The sequence below is a fragment of the Anomaloglossus baeobatrachus genome, chromosome 5 (assembly GCF_048569485.1).
Source record: "Anomaloglossus baeobatrachus isolate aAnoBae1 chromosome 5, aAnoBae1.hap1, whole genome shotgun sequence".
Lineage (NCBI taxonomy): Eukaryota > Metazoa > Chordata > Amphibia > Anura > Aromobatidae > Anomaloglossus > Anomaloglossus baeobatrachus.
In genome coordinates, this window is record NC_134357.1 from 190,594,834 (window position 1) to 190,616,548 (window position 21,715).

Here is a 21,715-nt window from a genome sequence, read left to right on the forward strand (position 1 = left end):
CAGGTAAAAACGCAAAGTGCGCATATAGCCTAAAAGAACTGAACAGCAGACGGACTGCTATACAGGTCTGGCATTAGGGGGGAGTGAGAGCAAACTGGGCAATTTTAAAGGGCCCTCGTTCTTCTAGGGACCCTAGCATTCATAGCCTGATGTTAAGACTGCATAAGGACCTTTGTGACATTACGTCATGTGACTAGTTTGTCACTAAAAGGTCTCTTAATTGCAGGAGTCTAAAGCTAAATAAGAGACAGGCTGGTATGTATGTGCAGAGTGTGTGTGTGGATGGATGGATGGATACAGATGTGTTACATACAGGGTTTGGAGGATTATATTGATGCTCCATAACTCGATATGACTAGATTTGAATAAATGTTGATTTTTTTGTTCAAGAAAAATGTGGATTGTTGTTCATGGAAAAAATAAGACATTCCCTGAAAATAAGCCCTACCCATTTTTCAGAGCAAAAAATTATTTAAGACCATGTCTTATTCTCGGGGAAACACGATATTAAAAGACAAACCTACACATTTAAAGTGATTTTCTTGAACTCGTACATTAAAAGCGTTGACCAGTATTCCCACAAACCCTTCTTAAATACTCTATTCCCTGGTGTAAAATAATAAAAAAAAACCAACAACATACCTGTAGCACCGTCACTGTTCCAGCGATGTGGGAGATTAGTCTCCTGGCGCTTGTCTGACACTGTTATATCACACAAGGACAGTAGCCAATCAGCAGCTGTTAATGGGCTGCTTTGCTCACACTCCCATTGGCCGTAATTTGGACGTCTGCAATAAGTATGGGAACTGTAGCCCATTAGCGGCCATTTATAGGCTGTTTTTCTCACTTGGCACAACTGCCCACAATAGCCAAGATAGCACTGCCACAGCAATGGTGCAGGAGGGGAGTATTTTTTTTTTATTATCTTACATGGGGAAGTACAACATTTAAGAAGGTGTACTGAGGCAGGGTACAACACCTAATAGTCAATTCTGCAAGTGAACTGTATGGAGTTGTAGCTCCTGGCACAGCAATTTCAACAATGTGCCTGTAAAAATAAAAAGCAAGTGTTCTGAGTAGTCAAACCCACAATGAACATAAGCCATTGATGTTTGGCTACTAGAAAATTCTCTTTACATGTGTGTAACTTTTTAAAGTAAAACATTCTGTGGAAAGGGGACACGTTTGATTGGAAATGGATATTGGGATAAACCCAAAATTACAATAAACTGCAGCCGTGAACATAATGTGCTTGTGGTAGAAGACAATTTCTCCACCAATATAGCAGTATAGTTGGCATTGGATACCATTTATTTGGATTCTTATGGGAATGGTCAGAATTTCCAACCTATAACATATAATGGGTTAAAATTCTTAATGTAAAGCTGTTAAAAACCCATCCCAGTTTTGTAAACATGAAATGTAGGGAAGGAAAATCATGCATTTTCCATTAGTAGTTCACGCTCTCAAGCACCACCACAGTCACTTTCCATCTATGAAATTCCAGGGACTTTCTGAGCAAGCAAAAAGGAGGGAAAGTGCAATTCTATAAGAATGGGAAGGAAAAGAGTAGTAGCTGTATCAATTCCTTCCTGAGATTGGACCCCAATGTATGGAGTGTGCTCAGGAGATGCGCTTGTACCATACCCGGGAGGTATGTAATATAGGCAGCCTCTGATAGCTATATTGATGGTGTGCCATGACAGCCAGAATCTTGCTGAAGGCCCCTGTGCCTGATGACAGTTCTGTGAAACAGAGCCTATGGCTGGGTTTCTTAGAATACTATGATTTTCTCTATATACCATAATAATAAAAAAAAAAAAATAGTGAAAAAACTGTTTCTAAAAATATAAAAAATGCATACAAAATTTTGACTAATATGAAATACATGTAGGTAATTTCACATGTGATCCTGGGTATAGGATGGACTGTCACTTGTACAGGCCTAGGTGCGTGTTATCATTATACCTGCTGCACCTCATTCCCATCCTGTTTTCTTCTCTCTAGTTTTGTGGGTTTTAAATAGTTTATGTGAATTAATTAAGATGCTGTATTTTTGAAATCATGAACTCTGGCAATTATCCAAATACCTACCATTATAGATGATTTACACATACTGTTCAATGATTGGCAAAAACAATGTACTGTGTAAAACAATTCCCACAACTAGTGATGAGCGAACACTACCATGCTCGAGTGCTCAGTACTCATAATGAGCAAGTAATTCTCGGATGGGCGCGACTCAAGTACCCAAGTAAAATGGAAGTCAAAGGGGAACTCTAGCATTTTTCTGGGAAATCTTCCTACAATTAAGTCAATTTAAAACTTAATAGGGCAGATTTGTCAATACTGTACAGTCTTACTCTTCGTGCAAACCTTAGCTTGGATTTAAGCTTGCCAACCTGCCCTCATTAAACGACTGCCAAACAACTACATGTGTGACAATCAGCAGTTATTTAACCCCTTCAGCCCCCGGGCACTTTCCGTTTTTGCGTTTTAGTTTTTTGCTCCCATTCTTCCGAGAGCCGTAGCTTTTTTATTTTTCCGTCAATTTTGCCATGAGGGCTTGTTTTTTGCGGGACGAGTTATAATTTTAAATGAAACCATAAGTTTTACCATATAGTGTACTGGAAAACAGCAAAAAAATTCCAAGTGTGGAAAAACTGCAAAAAAAGTGTGATCACACAATAGTTTTTGAGATTTGTTTTATTCACAGTGTTCACTATATGGTAAAACTGATGTGTGGGTGTGATGTCTGAGGTTGGTGCGAGTTTGTAGACACCAAACATGTATAGCTTTACTTGTATCTAAGGGGTTAAAAAAATCCACAAGCTTGTCCAATAAAAGTGGCGTACGTTTTGCGCCATTCTCCAAAACCTGTAGTGTTCTCATTTTTTGAGATCTATGGCTCAGTGACTACTTATTTTTTGCATCTCAAGCTGACATTTTTAATGGTACTATTTTTGCGCAGATGCTACGTTTTGATCGCTTGTTATTGCATTTTGCGTAAAACTTGCGGCGACAAAAAAACATAATTTTGGCGTTTGGAATTTTTTTGCCACTACGCCGTTTACCAATCAGATTAATTGATTTTATATTTTGATAGATCGGGCATTTCTGAACGCGGCGATACCAAATGTGTGTATATTTATTTTTATTTTAACCCTTTAATTTTCAATGGGGTGAAAGGGGGGTGATTTTAACTTTTAGGTTTTTTTTTTTAATTTTTTTTTAAACTTTTTTTTTTACTTTTTTTATTTTACTAGTCTCCCTAGGGGGCTATAGCGATCAGCAATCCGATCGCTCTGCCCTATCTGCTGATCACAGCTATACAGCTGTAAACAGCGGATATGATCACTTCCTGATTCATTCAGCTCCGGGCCGAGTGAAACCGAAAGTGACTCGTCATAGCTACAGGCGTCATCACATGACCCTGTGCTACCATGGCAACCACGAAAGTCACGTGATCACGCACGTGACTTTCGGTGGGGGCGACGGTAAGTGAAAATCATGGCCGCGCGCATATACATCTCGCTGCCAGACTTTGGCAGCGAGATGTAAGGGGTTTAATGTTGCGAGTGGAAGCGATTCCACTCGTAACATGCAGGCACACGTCAGCTGTTGAAAACAGCTGATATGTGCGCGGATCGCCGCAACATGCCCGTGGCAGGGGGCGGGGCTTAACGTTACACGCTCCATGACGGATAGATCCGTCAAGGGTCGTGAAGGGGTTAATAGCTTGGCCAATCACACTCTTAAAGCAGACAAAACGATCATTATTATATGTTCATAGAGTATCAATGATTTTTGTAGCCGATGTGTATGCTACACCAAACGATATGCTGCCGAGAATGATTTTTAAGAAAGTTCAAAAGCAATCTTACCAGCATTTTACTAATTCGTTAATAGCACTGTAAACAAGCAAATTATCAGGAAACAAGAATTCCTTGAAAGGATCATTCTCAAAAATTAACCAGTGTAAATGTACCCCTCACAGGACAGTCCTAACATGCATCAAATTTATCATAGTGGTTCATGCAGTTTCATAAATCTGGCATATTTTAAGACTGTCTGGGGTCTACACTACCTATTACACCATGTTCCAAATTATTATGCAAATTGAATTTAAGTGTCATAGCGATTATTTATTTTTTTTCAATGAAACTCATTGATGGTAGTGTGTCTCAGGCTTCTTTGTTTCACTGAAATCAATCTCAGATACCTGTGATAATTAGTTTGTCAGGTGAGCCCAATTAAAGCAAAACTGGATGTTCCACAATATTAAGCAGGACACAGTTTTCAAGTAACATGGGAAAGAAAATGGATCAAATAGTGCAATGCCTTGGACAAGGGATGAAAAGATTAGATATTTCACGAACACTTAAGCATGATCATCGTATTGTGAAGAGATTTGTGGCTGATTCAGAGCCCATACGTGTTTGTGCTGATAAAGGCAGAATAAGGAAGGTTTCTGCCAGGCAAGTTCATCGGATTAAGAAAGCAGCTGCTAAAAAGCCATTACAAACCAGAAAACAGATATTTGAATCTGCTGGTGCCTCTGCAGTCCCTCGAACCTCAATGTGTAGGATCCTTCAAAGGCTTGCTGTGGTGCATAAACCTACTATTCGGCCACCCCTAACCAGTGCTCACAAGCAGAAACAGTTGCAGTGGGCCCAGACATACATGAAGACTAATTTTCAAACAGTCTTGTTTACTGATGAGTGTCGAGCAACCCTGGAACGTCCAGATGGATGGAGTAGTGGATGGTTGGTGGATGGCCACCATGTCCCAACAAGGCTGCGACGTCAGCAAGGAGGTGGAGGAGTCATGTTTTGGGCAGGAATCAAGGGGAGACATCTGGTAGGCCCCTTTAGGGTTCCTGAAGGTGTCAAAATGACCTCTGCAAAGTATACAGAGTTTCTAACTGACATCTTTTTTTCCATGATACAAAAAGCAGAAACGTGCCTTCAGGAGCAAAATCATCTTCATGCATGACGATGCACCATCTCATGCTGCAAAGAATACCTCTGTGTCATTGGCTGCTATGGGCATAAAAAGAGATAAACTCATGGTATGGCCACCATCTTCCCCTGACCTCAACCCTATAGAGAACCTTTGGAGTATCATCAAGCAAAAGATCTATGAGGGTGGGAGGCAGTTCACATCAAAACAGTATCTCTGGGAGGCTATTCTGACATCATGCAAAGAAATTCAAGCATAAACTCTCCAAATACTCACAAGTTCAATGGATGCAAGAATTGTGAAGGTGATATAAAAAAAGGGTTCCTATGTTAACATGTAACTTGGCCTATTAGGATGTTTTGGATTTAAATAGCTTTTTATTTCGTGACTGTGACCTCCCAATGCTGCAAATTCCACAAATGAGCATTTTCAGTTCTTTAAAACATATAAAATGTTTAGAAACTCTACTGTGCCTAATAATTTGGAACAGTGCATTTTAAGGTGTTTTTTTTTTAATTTTTAAGATTATACTGTTATCATTGGGAGGTTTCTTCAATAAAATTTGATGTACACTCACTCACGGGTGATGACTTTTATTGGACTGACTGTCATATTGTCATATGCACCGACCATTTAGGAAAATCATAGAAAAATATAATTTGCATAATAATTTGGAACATGGTATAGTTGGCTCACCTTTTTGGCATGTTCCTTTTATAATAAACCACATTCCTTTTAAACTAGGCCAAAAACCTTTTCAACCAAGTCGCAAAAAGTGACTAAAACCCCCAATAAAATTCAGGTGCATTTAGCTTGATAATTCTCCTCCAATATGTCCATCTCTAAGAATTAAAGTTCAGTGACACTACAGGAATCACATTACAATAAGGGCAAGGATGAGTTAGTCAAAAATGTTGTCAAGAGCAGGAAACCTTTGAAACACTATGGAAAAATAAATGTTTTTCAGTTTTTACATAAAACAGTATTTTTAGTAACAAAATATTTTTCTGTTATTTTTACATACTTTTGATTTTTTCTTTTGTTCCCTAATTGGCCCCATACAGTAATATTGTCTTTAAATTGGCCCCGCATAGTAATTCTGGTCCTCATCCTGTAATAATGTCCATCTTCCTCTTGGTCTCCATTTTGGAATAATGTCCCCCTTCCTCATCTTCATCTTGTAATAATGTCCCCTGTACTGAAATAATATTCCCCTTCTTTTAGTAATGTCTCACATCGTGGTACAGATCTTGCAGTAATGTCCCCCATCCTGATCCCCATCTTGCAGTAATGTCCCCTATCTTGGTCCATATCTATCAGTAATGCCCTTGATAATGGCCCTCATCTCACCGGAATGTCCTCATTTTGGTCCCCATCTTGCAGTAATGTCCCCATCCTTGTAATGTCTCTGTCATGTAGTAACATCCCTCATCCTGGTCCTCATCTTGTAGTAACATGGTTCATCCTGGGACCCCATCTTGTGAGAATGTTTCCCATCTTCGACCCCCACCTTGCCGTGCACCCCAATTTTAGTTGTATTCCACCGGTCTTAATTTTGGCAATTTGTGACTGTTCACATTCAGTCATCAAGCCCTGTCCACAGGCTATTTACTTTAAGCAGCATTTGCTTGGGACTGTCCCGCCCACAGCCAAGATTCAGTCATGGGTACGGGATTGAAAAAGACCAAGTAGGTGCTGCTAATAACAGTTCTACTTTTCCATATGTGAGGCCGCATGGCACATTTTATAAAAATATTTTAATGTAGGATTGCCCCAATGAGATTTGCCGTGACGTGGCAGGGTAGCTCAAGAAATTGCAATTTTTCGCCAAAAATCTCAAATTTGATAATAGTAGAGTTTGGAATTTTTAGTGCAGTAGTGGACATTTGGTGCTGGCTATCTTGTTTTTTTCAATAAATATTATTAAACCTTGCTCACTTTGTGAACAGTAATATTAAATTGGGGAATCCAAACAATTTTCATTGGTAGCCTTCATTCTCCTGATGGATAATAAAAAAGATGGTGTGCAGCTGGGTGTTGAACCTTTAAATTACACAGACCCTTGATGCGAGACCAGGTGCATGACTAGCCTTTCCACTATCCATTTATTCCATCATGGTGACAATACTAATTTCTAGCTAGAAATTATGTTCTTTATCTATACTACACATACACAATGGTGTATTATTTCCTACATTACCCCTAGTAGGGCTTCCCTACTATCACATAAAACAACGTGGTTAATCTTCGCACATTACCTTCCTTCTAATCAGCTGGATTGGCCGAGGGGTGTATGGCAATAAACTAACATCTATTCCCTCTGCTCAGCTTTAACAAGGTACCTGCACTGTCTGCAAAACTTGGGCCAGGTCCAAAAGAGCAGGGCGCACCACTGTACTGTGCATACAAATGCTCCTGCCGGCAGGGCACTCCTAATGACTCATTCACAGTATGTATGAACTCTAGTCTCTGATATTTCACAAAAACAGACGCAAAGATGGCAGGTCAATGGCAAAATTACACAAAAAAAAAAGCTTTTTTCCTTCCTTATTTTCCAGACATAATTTAAGGCCATAAATCAACACAGAGACAGGTGACCTCAAAGGCTCCTTGGCAGTCAACGTGGAAACCCTGAGAGCAAGATACTAGCCTGCCTTAGCCCATGAAAGGGGGCGGAACAGAGATGTGCTGGTTTGTCACATTAACCCTAGGAAAACTAAAACAAAATTCTAGGCAGAAGTCTGTCTTATTCATATGCATAGAAATATTCAAAGCCAAGTTTCTTACTGTACATTTGCCATAAATCTAGAAAGATCTGACAATATATAGTCACCACACCCATAAATGGCACCTGCATTTAAAGCACAATCTAGAAATGTTACATTGTAGCAGTCTGTGTGAGAAAGGTCATTATAGCAAAGAGTTAAGACACAATGCAGCTTCAGCAGGTAACCGCCATAGTAAAGTGTTGCTAGGCGACAATGTGCAAATATTATCCGCTGCAGGTCTTGGCTTGTGTAGATCAGAGCACTCAGCAGAAGATCTCCTGTCAGAAACGTAAATATTAATTGCTTGCTTCCTACCAGCTGATTTAGGCGTGAACTTGTCTCTGTTGGCCGCACATACGGCAAGAAGTCTGTATCCAAGGTCCAGGTCAAAGCCTTGCTGTGATGCTACTCTACTAACCACCTGTAGGAAGGAGGAAAACATGGAAGGGTTAACTAAAATACGCTGTATTAGGACGCAACTACTGAAGATATACACTCTCACAGTATTAGGACAGAAGCTGTATGTGACATCGTGTCATAAGATTCCCAGAAAATTTATCACAGCAAATGGCAGGATTCTGGGCTTTTCGGTAGACAGAAGTGTCAAGTGTATTTTCATCAATTAACAAAATGTAAAGTAGAAGAACAAAAAAAGAAATTAACTCAAATGAATATTTGGTGTGACCACCATTTGCCTTCTCCAGTTCTTCTACATTTGCCACTTTCACACAGTTTTTGTAGGAACTCGTCTGGGAGGTTGCTCCAAACATCTTGGAGAACCAACCACAGATCTTCTGTAGATGTATCTTGTGCAAATCCTTCTGTGTCTTCATGTAATCCCAGACAGACTAGATGATTACATCAGGACTCTGTGGGGACATATCATCATTTCCAAGACTCCTTCTGAAGATGGGTCTTAAGGGGTCCTTATTTTTTTTTTTTTTCACACCTGCCTAAAATTTTTGTGCAGTACTGTACATTCAAAAGGCTTATTTAATAAAAATTAACTGCCTTTTTATCTTTTTTTTTTTTAACCATTTTTCAGATTAAGGCCTCATGGAGTCTATGGCTTTTCATGAAGAACCAGTAACCATTCTGTGTGCTCTCATATGGTGCCTTTGTATGGCATTGTATCCTTTTCTAGAAGTAGGTTTCTAGTGAACTTTACCCATATAATAATGCACTCAATGCAGCATGGCATCCTTTATTTTTCTAATGACAGGGGAGACGTTTCTGTACATCAGTATGAACAAGAGGCAGAGGGGTACAGAATACGCACTGTGAAACTATGTTGGCGCCTGTGAAACAAGCAGGCTATTTACACTGTTTACTAATTACATTTGCGATGGATGCCTAATAACTATTCATTATTGCCTAATAACTAAACCTGTAAAATAGACAGCACAACATTCACAAGTTGTGTTATCTTCCCCACAGAACATTGTACCTGTATATATTCACCAAATGCTGAAAGCAAGAATATGAGAGTAGCGATTTCCACTTGTAAGTCAGATAGTGAGAACTTTAAAAGAGGTGACAAGTTAAAGAGCATACCGTTAAACAACCCATGAGACTCTGTTCAAACGGTCTTTGAAAAGCTCGAGGATCTCCACACCAGTCCAAAAGCTCTGTAGCTGCATTGTGAAAATTTGCTGGGTTCTGTAAGTGCTGAAAGAGATGGAAAAATAGTTGTCAACCACGCCATGTGAAGTCAACTAGAGAACGTATGCAATGAATGAACCTGCATTATAAGGAAATCATTCTGGTTTTCAATTTGATATGAAAAAGTAAACATCAATCTGTATTTAAAAAAATGAACTTTCATTATTACAATGGATGTGTTTACCGGTGCTCTTTAGTAGATAAAGCAGAGAAAATGCCAATATCATCTTGCTTAAAGCAAATCTGTCAATAGGATCAACTTTCCTAAGCTGTCAACATGGGCATATAAGCTATACAAAGTTTATTAAAATGATAGCTTGATCTTTATGAGGTGTTACTCCAGAGAAATACATGTTTTTTCCTAATATGTAAATGAGCTGTTAAGATCTATGGGCCGGACATAGATCTCCCTGTGAATTTGCCTCTAGAGCTTATTTTATATGAAAGGGGGCAGGAAGCTACAGCTGCAGATGTGTTCGTAATGATACAAAACTAAACTCTGCTATATTGTGCTAAATGTAATCATAGACAACTCTGCAGTGAGATCAGGAGAGCAGACTAAAGGGTACTTTACACACTGCGATATCGGTATCAATATCGCTAGCGAGCGTACCCGCCCCCGTCGGTTGTGCGACACGGGTAAATCGTTGCCCGTGGCGCACAACATTGCTAACACCCGTCACACGGACTTACCTTTCCTGCGACGTCGCTCTGGCCGGCGATTCGCCTCCTTTCTAAGGGGGTGGTTCGGTTGGCGTCACAGCGACGTCACACGGCAGCCGTCCAATAGCAGAGGAGGGGTGGAGATGAGCGGCCGGAACATGCCGCCCAACTCCTTCCTTCCTCATTGCCGGTGGCAGGTAAGGAGATGTTCGTCGTTCCTGCAGTGTCACACATAGCGATGTGTGCTGCCGCAGGAACGACAAACATCATCGTACCTGCAGCAGCAACGATATTAAGGAAATGAACGACGTGTCAACGAGCAACGATGCGCTCGTTGATCGTCGGTCATTGGTGTCACACGCTGCGATGTCGCTAATGGCGCCGGATGTGCGTCACTAACGATGTGACCCTGACGATATATCGTTAGCGATGTGCCAGCGTGTAAAGCGCCCTTAAGGCTACGTTCACACGTGGCATCTTTTTGCCAGTGCATGTTGAGTACATCTTGAGTGTATCAAAAATGCACCAAAAACGTATTGCATTTTTGCAGCATTTTTTGCCCAATGCATTTTTAAGTAAAATCTATTGCGTGGACGGGCTCCAAAACGCTGCAAAAACGAAAAATAATTGACATGCTGCATCATGGGTGCATCTTCAAAAACGCGGCCAAGATGCAGCCAACAAGCTAACAAAAGATGCACAGTGTGGACAGCAAAATAGAAATCTCAGACGTTGCTGGGGGAAGGAAATGCATGCATTTTGGTGCATCTTTGTGATGTCAAAAACGTACCAAAGATGCATCAAAAGATGCCCTGTGTGAACATAGCCTTACAGTCATTATCATTATATCTCTCACAATGGTAATAGCTCCTATAATTATAAAAAGTTCTGGAGTCAAATTCTATGTCTGGTCCATAAATCGTAATAGTTCATTTACTTATTAAAAAAACAAGGATTTCTCTGGAATAAGATATCAGATCACAGGTATCAAGGTGTCATTTTAATCAACTCTCTATAACCTACATGCCCATATGGCTTAAAGGGGCTTTACACGCAACGACATCGCTAATGCGATCTCGTTGGGGTCACGGAATTCGTGACGCACATCCGGCCGCATTAGCGATGCCATTGCGTGTGACACCTATGAGCAAATTTGCATCGTCACAAAAACGTGCAAAATCGCTCATCGGTGACATGGGGGTCCATTCTCAATTATCGTTACTGCAGCAGTAACGAAGCTGTTCCTCGTTCCTGCGGCAGCACACATCGGTACGTGTGACGCCGCAGGAACGAGGAAGCTCTCTTGCCTGCCTCCCGGCCGCTATGCGGAAGGAAGGAGGTGGGCGGGATGTTACATCCCGCTCATCTCCGCCCCTCCGCTTCTATTGGGCAGCGGTTCAGTGACGTTGCTGTGACGCTAAACGAACCGCCCCCTTAAAAAGGAGGCGGTTCGCCGGTCACAGCGACGTCGCCGGGCAGGTAAGTATGTGTGACAGGTCTGGGCGTTGTTGTTCGGCACGGGCATCGATTTGCCCGTGTCGCCCAACAGATGGGGGCGGGTACCCACGCTAGCGATATCGGGACCGATATCACAGCATGTAAAGCGGCCTTTAGGAGGGTTTATCTTACTGACACATTCTCTTTAACACCCCCCAAAAAAAAAAAAAAAGTGGCAAAAAATATTTTCATAAAACCACTGGAAAAAAAAGTGGAATAAAACACGATTAAAAAGTCAAATGTAAATAAATATGGTATCACTAAAGAGGTCATGTTGTCCCGCATAAAAAAGAAGCCCCACTCCGCTCCATCAGTGGAAAAATAAACAAGCTATAGCTCTTAGCATATAGCGATAAAAAAATCAAATTGTTTTTTTTCTATAAAATTGTCTTTATTGTGTGGAGAGGCAAAAATATTATATATATATATATATATATATATATATATATATATATATATATATATATATAAATAAATATATTACATATTTATATATTAAAAAAAAAAAAAGTGGTATCGATGTAAGTTTTCTGCCTCCCAAAAATTGGAATAAAACGTGATCAAAAAATGTTATGTGCTCAAAAATGGTACAAATAAAAGCATCAACTCCTGCAGAAAACAAGCTCTCACATGACTGTCGGTAGAAAAAAAAAAAACAGCTCTCAAACTATGATAATGCAAAACTTTTTGAAAGTGTTGTTTTAGTGTGTAATAATAATAATAATAATAATAATAATAATCATCTTTATTTCTATAGCGCCAACATATTCCGCAGCGCTTTACAATTCAAGAGGCTCATATACATATCATATACAGAAACATATACAAACAAGTAACAATTATAGAAGATACAATATTTAAAGGGGAAAAAAAAGGCAACTCTGCTCGTGGGAGCTTATAATCTACAATGAGATGGGGGGGGAGGGGCAAGGTACAAGTGCTTATTTGCAATGACAATCCAGCCATCTCAAGGAAATGGGGGATAGATAATGGCCTCCTGGACCAGTTGGCCAGAGCCTTGAGATGCATTTGGGTGCCATGGAGTTTGACGTGGGGTTATGTTCTGAGAAGTTGTAATAGTGTGTGATAGTAACCAAACATAAAACCTGATAAAACCTGTAATCACACACAGACCTCAAAATAAAACAAACAGTCTTATCACTTATACCTCATGGTGAATGGCATACAAAATAAAATTAAATTAACTAATGATCTGCTGTTGATTTGTTTATTCGCAATAACTTTCGGCTCACATTTATCTCGCGCTCTACGCTGAGTGATTACTCCGGAGTTTAAGTGTAAATCTCTAGAACTTGTGATTCAGCTAACGATCCCGATGGAACATTCCCAATAAGAAGGCAGAGGGAGCCACTTTGGACTGTGTTTGGCCTATGATCTGGCGGTGTTGTCTTTTTAAATGTTCATAAAAATGTAGTCAACCAGTTTCCTGAAAAGACTGACACCGATGTACAGAGGCCAGAGTCCAAAGTATCTCTTCCTGCCTCATTCTAGTGAATGAATTCCTTGAGGGCTTCATCTGAATCACGTCTTTGGGAGATTTAGAAGTGAACCCTAATGTAGGTTGTCAGCATAGAGCAGAGGATAAATGTGATAAAAAAAAAAAAAAAAAAAAGTCATGTAAAATGTTCCATATAAAGGCTTCAACTTAATCCACAAAAAAAAAAAAAAAGTCTCCACTCAGGTCCGTCATCTGTCAATGGAAATATAGGGGGTTTTCAAGTTACTGGTAACACAAAGGCTCTGGAAATGTGCCAAAGCCTTCCACAGAAAGAAATCCACAAAATCTGCAGTCCCAGATACAAATGGTCTCCTTCCTTCTGAGACCCCCAATGTGCTAAAACCACAATTGGCATCCACATGTTTCGCATTTCTGTAGTGAGGAAAGCCCACTTAATGGGTGCGCGACTTCAGAAGCCCAAACTGGGAACAATGTATGGGAATTACAATGTAGGGGCACTTCAATGGCAGATATGCAATTTTCACTCGGAAAACACTCATCCAGCCAAAATCGTCACTACACCTCTGGATAGATTTCCAGAAAGGTGTAATTTACAACATGGGATCACTTGAGGGAGGATTCTGCTCTTCTGGCACTTAGGAGCTCTGTATGTGGAGTCTGCAAACTATTCTAGAAAAATCTGTGCTCCAAGGATCATATAGTGCTCCTTGCCTTCTGAGTCTTGCCGTGTGTCTAAGCAGTACTCTACAGCCGCACGAGGAGTATTGCCACGCTCAGAAATTGTGTGAAAAATATTGGTTCATTTTTACCTGTTTCCTTGTCTGAAAATGTAAAATCCAACGTTAAAAAATAATTTTGAGTAAAAATGTAATTATTTTTTCTTTACTGCCCAATGGAATAAAATTCTGTGAAACACATGTGGTGTCAACATGCTTACTGTACCCCAAGATTAATTCATTGAGAGGTGTAGTTTGTAAAATTAGGTCACTTATGGAGGGGTTCTGCTAATATGACATGGCACTCGCAATCTATAACAGCAAAACCTGCACTATTATATGGTGCTCTTTCCCTTCTGAGCTTTGCACTGTGCCTGAAAAGTAATTCCCAATTACATATAGGGTATTGACGCACTAAGGAGAAATTGCACAACAAACTAGATGGTTCATGTTTTTTCCCATTAGCTCTAAAAAAATGACACGCTTGGGCCTAAAACATTTTAGTCTTTCTTCACAACCCAATTATATAAAATTCTATGAGGCACAAGTGGGGCCAACATGCTCACTGCCCTCCTAGATGAATTCACTGAGGGGTGTAGTTTGTAAAGTGAGGTCACTTATGGGGGAATTCTGCTTTTCTGGCACTTTAGGGCCTCTGCCAATATAACATGGCCACCTCAAACCATTCCAGCAAAATCTGCACAAACATGTGGCGCTTCTTCCCTTCTGAGCTTTGCACGATGTCTCAAAAGTAGTTTTTGACCACATATTGACATACTCAGGAGAAATTGTGTAAGAAATGGTACCATTCTTTTTCTCATATTACCTCTTTTGAATATTAAAAACTTGGGGCCAAAGCAATATTCTATTGCCCTAAGTTGTACAATTCTGTGAATTGCCTGATGGCTAAAAGTACTCACTACACTCCTAGATGAATTTCTAGAGAAGTGTACTTTCCAAAATGGGGTCACTTTTGAGGGTTTCTGCTTTTTTGACACATCAAAGGGCTCTTCACATGTGACATGGCGTCTGCAGTCTATTTAAGCCAAAATGGTGCTGCAAAATGCAAATAGGGCTCTTTTCCTTCTGAGCTCTAAGCACAAAAAGTACTTTTGCACCACATATACGGTATCCGCGTACTCAGAAGAAATTGCACAACAAAATATAAAGTCTATTTTCTCTTGTTACACTTGTGAAATTGCAAACTTTGGGGCTAATGCAACATTTTTGTGGAAAAGTAATATATTTTTTTTTTTTTCTATCTACATTGCTTTAATTCCTGTGAAGCAACTAAAAAGGTAATCTACTTCGTGAATGTGGTTTTAAGCATTTTGAGGGGTGCAGTTTTTGTAAATGCATCACGTTTTGTTATTTTCTGTCATATAGGCCCTCAAAGTCACTTCAAATGTGATGTGATCTTTAAAAAAAATAATGGTTTTGTAAATTTTGTTGAAAAAATGAGAAATTAATGATAATCTTAACCCTTTTATCTTCCTAACAAAAAAAAAAATGATTTAAGAAATAATGCTGAGGGTACAGTAGACTTGTGGGAAATATTAACTATTTTGTGTGATATAACTTCCTGGTTTAAGGGCATTAAAAGTTTGGAAATTGCAAAGTTTTCCAAATTTTCATCAAAATTCCGATATTTTCATAAACAGAGTTTCGACCTATATTTACCAGAAGCACGAAGTACAATGTCTCACGAAAAAAACAGTCTGGGAATCACCGAGATCCTTTGAAGTGTTCCAGATTTATTAAAGCATAAAGTGACAATGGTCAGAATTGTAACATTTGGCCTGATCAGGAAGATCAAAACAGTCTTCGGCACTAAGGGGATAAGGTTTGTGTCTTATTTGTCTTTTTTTCTTTACCTGGCCATTTGTAGGTAGTGCATCCTAACATAATGTAGCTACAAAGTAAGGGAAACTATATTTGATACAGTATTTATATAATTAATTCATAATTCAATCTTCACTTCTACCGGTCAAGCTCTAGTTAGGCTATGTGCCCACGTTGCGTTCTGTCCCTGAAGAAATTTCTGCAGCGATCTGAACAGCACATGTGCGCTTCAAATCGCTGCAGAAACACTGCGTACTGAAAAGCCGATTTCATGCGCTCTGGATGCAGCCCCTCCCATAGACAGAGCGGGGGCTGCATGCAAAGCGCACGAAAGAAGTGACATGTTTCTGTTTCGAACGCAGCGATTTGGCAGCATGCAAATCGCTGCGTTCTAAAACGCAACATGCGCATGGATTATGCACAATCTTCATAGATTGTGCTGGGGACGCAGGACGGATACAGTTACGCTGCGGTGCAGAATGCAGCGTAACTGCATGCAATACTCACACGTGGGCACAGAGCCTTATAGTAATGCTTGATCTAAGGAAGCTTCCCTGCAATGCACAGGTGAATATCATCCAGAGAGATTTAATAAATGATGATATTATAGAGCGTTAGAAAAGGGCTATACAGAACCATGGAAACTAATGAAAGGTATCAATGAATACATAATTGAATAACAGATGGCATTAATATGGCAAGACAGATAAAGTAAAATGGATAAGTAGAAAAATAGGAGCTCAGGATGGTTATGCAGACCAATGTACACTTAAAGGTGATGAAGATCGGTCAACATCTAAAGATATAGATATATCATAAACAATATATCGAGTACAACATCCGGTGCCAAAGTAAAGCCATCCAATTTATACCATGTATCTCCTGGCCCTACATCACAGTGACATTCCCACACTGGCCATGGCATTTTTTTTTTAGACTAATTTCCTGCCGTTTCAGGAAACAATTGTTTAGAACCTATGACCCTTATAATATAGAATATTAAAACCTCGCTGATAGAGCAATGCTGTACAACTCTCTCTTAGATGTTAAACGCAGTCAATTTATTCTTATTTCATTTTAGAGCACCATGAATTCCATGGTGCTGTACATGGGAAGAGCTTACCTACAAAATACCGATCTAAACTAACAGTGATAGACTGCTACAGAGGGGATAGGGCCCTACCCTTACATTGTACAGTAAAAACAGCTGGTACAAATAAGTATTTTCTTCTAATGCTTCTTTGTAACATAGACATATATTTTTAAATTTGTCTTCATCTTCAGTTAAAATAAATAATAGAAAAGTCCATTACCATTTTTAAGGAGGTGAAATTCCTCCATTTAGATGAGATCCTGACAGCTCCTTTTAGTCATATTCAGCAGAGATGCAGCATTAGGGACCATGCATCCGCACCTTGTGGCAACACATGCTATAAGGTGTGAACAAGATGTTACTTGTGCAACACGTGCGGATGTCTGGTGTCTGCTGATTATTGCTAAAATCATGAATATGGTCCTATTTCCTCAACTGGAGGCCAAGAGAGTACACACCAAGTAAGATGTATGCTGGTGGAAATAAAAAACGCTAATTTCCCAAGAATTGAGCAGAGTAAACAGTCTCCCTATCACGCAATGGACGAGCGAAACGCTCATTCATTGAATGAAGTGTCCTTTTGGATTGGTTTAAAAGATCATCATCCTAGACAGCACATTGTCCTTTGTATACAGGACATTTGAGTTTTCCAATTTCATAAATATGCTCCATTCCCACCAAAAAGTAGTACAGTGGAACCTTGGATTACGAGCATAATTGGTTCCGGGAGTGTGCTCTTAAACCAAGTTACTCTTATATCAAAGCGAATTTTCCCATAGGAAATAACTGAAATGCAGACAATTCGTTCCACAACCCAAAAATATTTACTGTATTTATATAAGCTTATTACAGTAATATAAAATGTACTGTATTCATATAACATTATTACAGTACACTAATACAAAATACTGTACAGAATTGTAAAAGCATATAAACAAATTAAAAAGCACGTTAGCTTACAAAAGAATTGTTGGTGTGCGGGAGGTGCAGTCCAATTAACGTGCTGTACTGGTTATCAATAAGAAAGTACAATACTGCATCCTCAAATGCAAATTGATAGATATGCTATATAGTATATATACTGTACTGTACAATGGTGTACAGTATACAGTACTTATGTACAGAAAGTTACCTCCAGAGCGGATCAGAGCACGGTGAAAGGACAGAACCAGATGTGTACACTGAGTATTTGTTCTTATTGCAAATCATTGCTCTTAAACAAAGTTACAAATGTGTGAAAAGCTTTGCTTGTCTTGGAAAACGCTCAAACCAAGTTACTCTTAATCCAAGGTTCCACTGTATAATATTTCTGTCTGCTATAGTGAAGAAAGCCCAAATTTGCCACATGTGAATTTCTATGACTCATTAAGAGACTGAGTGAACTGATTGAAACTTGGACATGGACAGCGTTTTCTATGTTCTGGGATGTGTGCTATCTGCCTGAAGTCTAGAGCTGGAAATCTGTAACTGTGGCCCACACAGACTAAGAGAATAAAAGCGTGGCCCATACAGACTAAGGCTATGTGCCCACGTTGCGTTCTGTCCCTGCAGAAATTTCTGCAGCGATTTGAACAGCACACGTGCGCTTCAAATAGCTGCAGAAATGGTCCGGAATGAAAAGCCAATTTCATGAGCTCTGGATGCAGCCCCTCCCATAGACAGAGTGGGACCTGCATCCAAAGCGCATGAAAGAAGTGACATGTTGCTTTTTAGAATGCAGCGCTTCGGCAGTAGCCAAAGCGCTGCGTTCTAATACGCCACGTGGGCATGGATTAGGCACAATCTTCATAGATTGTGCTGGGGACAAAGGACGCATGCATTTAAGCTGCAGTGCAGAACGCAGCGTAAGCGCATGAAAATACGCTACGTGGGCACATAGCCTAAGAGAATAAAAGCAGTTAACATTTGTCTGCTCCGCACAGCCGGCCCTTTTTCTAGATAACCGAGAAACGCCATTAACTTTTTATTTTACATCTAGAAGAGTCATAATGTACATAACATACTTTCTTTTTCGGACACTCAAATGCAGTTACATATCTTAAAATATTTTCAATATGGACTTATTTTAATGTAAACTGTTTGATACAGTTAGCCATGTATAGTTCAAACTGTTACATATATCACGCTGTAAACCCCCCCATCACCATCCCCGCAGAAGAACAGAATGAGTGGTTGCAGAGGTGGATCTACATAGTTCACTTTGTAACTATTGTAGCATGAATTGTATATAGTATTTAGCTTTACATTTGTACATTTTTATTTTGAAAAGTCACCTGCATTCATAGAAATACTAGGTAAAATGAAGAATGACAGTATTTCTGGTCAATACATAAGCTGTGTTTGCCATTTTTCACCAGATTTGTGACCTGTAGGCTTCCTCTCCAATGGTCATTTGTCCATGAGGTAGCGGATTCGAGTCTAGCTGCCATTAGGTGGCAAATCTACAGAAAACAAAGACATGAGGAGAGCCTGCTCTCCTAGCTCTCTGTAGCATACCCTTAGATAAAACAGCAGCATGGAGGACATTATACAGCAGTACTGAAAAGTGGTGGGCGAACCTGAACTGTAAAGTTCGGGGTCCGTACCAAACATAGTGTTCGTACACACGATCCCGAACACGAGTTTTCCTAGGAAGCTCGTGTTACAGTTCGGGTCCAGGGTTTGTAAAAAAAACATTATGATTATACTTACTGCTCCCGCAACGCGTCATGCAGACTCTGTCTCCTTCCTGCTTTTGCTTATGGGTCCGATCATTAACTTCCGGTGGTATTCACTGCACTGCTCGTCACTCGGCAGTTTTCGGCTCTTTTCGGCCGTGTTTGCGGTGATGTCAGGGTTCACCCAAGTCCATGAGTCATGGACTCGATTGAACTTTGACTGTCACTGTGCGAGTCTCATATCGTTATCACCCGACATGCGCACACTCTCCTTTACAGGAGCGAGTCGGTTGCATGTATATCCATGCAGCTGAGGCGCTCCTGTCAGGAGAGTGTGCGCCGTGACGGGTGGTACCAATGCAAGACTTGCACAAGTCATACGCAAGCCTCAGCTCTGACAGCTCTCAGATGAGTGTGTGTAAGCAGACCTGTGTTTGTTTTCTCGCACAGTTGTAGCAGAGCTGAAGATGCTTGCCCGCCTTTGGACTATGTCGGAGGGATTTTTTCCTCTCACCCATGACAGCACCACGTGATTATATGGGTGCTGTCATGGGTTCTGGAAAAACAGGCTACCGGTAAGTAACCTAGGTGTTTTCCCCTCACCCATGACAGCACCCATATAATCACGTGGTGCTGTCATGGGTTCTGGAAAAACCGGCTACCGGTAAGTAACCTAGGTGTTTTTGGGTAATAAAGATGGAGTGCTAAATGTCTTCTGTAGGTCTAATAAAATATTTTTTTTTCTTGCTGAAGTAACCTGAAGCCAGCCCATACATTCTTGTATCTAGAATATATGGGCAGATTCCAGGTTACTGCACTAGCCGATCACAGACACCCATTCTGCGTGACAGCATCTGAGATTGGCTATTGGGTCCGGTCCCTCACACATATAGTAGTCTAAAAATAAATAATGAAAAAAAATGACTTAGCGCTCCGCTGTATTTTTGATTCTCAGCGCCGATAAAGGGGACGGCTGCAGGCTGCTACTCCCATCTGCCTGGCTGGAAATCAAAATACAGGGAAGCCCATTTTTTATTTTTTTTTTTATTTTTTTTTAAATGCATGGGCTCCCGCTGTATTTTGATTGCTAGTCAGGTAAAACCAGGCAGCTGGAGGCTTGGATTCTCTGCAGCTCACAGCCGCCCCTGGAAATGGCGCATTGTTTCTTAGCACCATTTCCATTATATTCTCAGCTGGTACTAAGCCCGAAATTCATGGTGTCACAGCAAATTAGACATGGCCACCATGAATTTCTAGTAAACAGTAAAAAGAAAAACACAACACATAGATTTTTTTTTTTATTAGGAGAAAAAAACAAAAACAAAAAAAACATTTAGAGACTCCTTCTTTATTATAGAAAATTATTTTGTCCGACATAGTCCACAGGTAGAGCAATGTCAGCTCTGCTTCATTGCTCTGTACAGAAAAACGCCTGTACAGAGCGAGAAGCAGGCTGACACTGCGGGTATGATTCCACTTGCATATGACTCCTGTGAGCCTCACATGGGTATCACCCAGCACGGCGTACACTCTCCTGACAGGAGCGCTTCAGCTGCATGGAAATACATGCAGCCGACCTGCTCCTGTAAGGAGAGTGTGCGCCATGTCGGGTGATACCAATAAGAGACTCGCACAGTGACAGTCAAAGTTCAAATCGTGTCCACGGCTCATGGACTCAGGTGAACTCTGACGTCACCGCGAACATGGCCGAAAACAGCCAAAGAGTGCTGAGTAACAAGCAGTGCAGTGAATACCCCGGAAGTTAATGATCGGACCTGGAAGCAGAAGCAGCCGGGAGATAGAGGCTGCAGGATGCATCGCAGGAGCATGACAACGTTTATTATTAACTAAATTCTTTATTTTACAGACCCCGATGCCCCATCCCATAACTGTAAAGTCCAAGTTCGGGGGTTCGGACACAAGTTTGCGCTCTCATAGAACCCGAACTCGAATTTTACAAAAAGTTCGGGCGAGTCTCCTGAACACGAACATCGGGGGGGTTTGCCCATCACTAGTACTGAGCAGTGTAGTGGTGAATCAGCAGTATTTGCCCAGGTCTCTCTCGGTCCTCCTTCGGTCCATCTAGTCTTTTAGAATGGATGCTAGCAGTACGAGAGTGTAAATGATTAGTTTAGGAAGGAAATAGGAGGGGATGGGAAGAAATGGCTCAAAATTCAAAATGGCATAAAAACTTTCTTATATTCACTTGTATTATTGAAGTAAAAAAAAATTGAGAATTCCTATTTAAATCCTAAATTGTCCAAAGACAGATGCACGTAATACTACTACAGGTATCAGGATTTTTTTCTAGAAGTTATACATCTTTAAAATATAAAGGAGCCAGCTAGGCCACAAACCAATCCCAAATAAAGAGC

The 21,715-nt window shown here is 40.3% G+C and overlaps 1 protein-coding gene across 6 annotated transcripts in view; it reads right to left on the reverse strand.

The window, feature by feature from the left end:
* ZMIZ1 (zinc finger MIZ-type containing 1) overlaps positions 1 to 21,715 on the reverse strand; it is a 553,945-nt gene that overhangs the window by 143,403 nt on the left and 388,827 nt on the right. For all 6 annotated transcript variants that reach the window (XM_075349063.1, XM_075349058.1, XM_075349062.1 and 3 more), the window contains 2 exons: positions 9,285 to 9,398; positions 8,046 to 8,151 (listed from right to left, as the gene is read on the reverse strand). In XM_075349063.1, the coding sequence (XP_075205178.1) occupies positions 8,046 to 8,151; positions 9,285 to 9,398 (220 nt within the window). The remainder of the gene's footprint in view (positions 1 to 8,045; positions 8,152 to 9,284; positions 9,399 to 21,715) is intronic.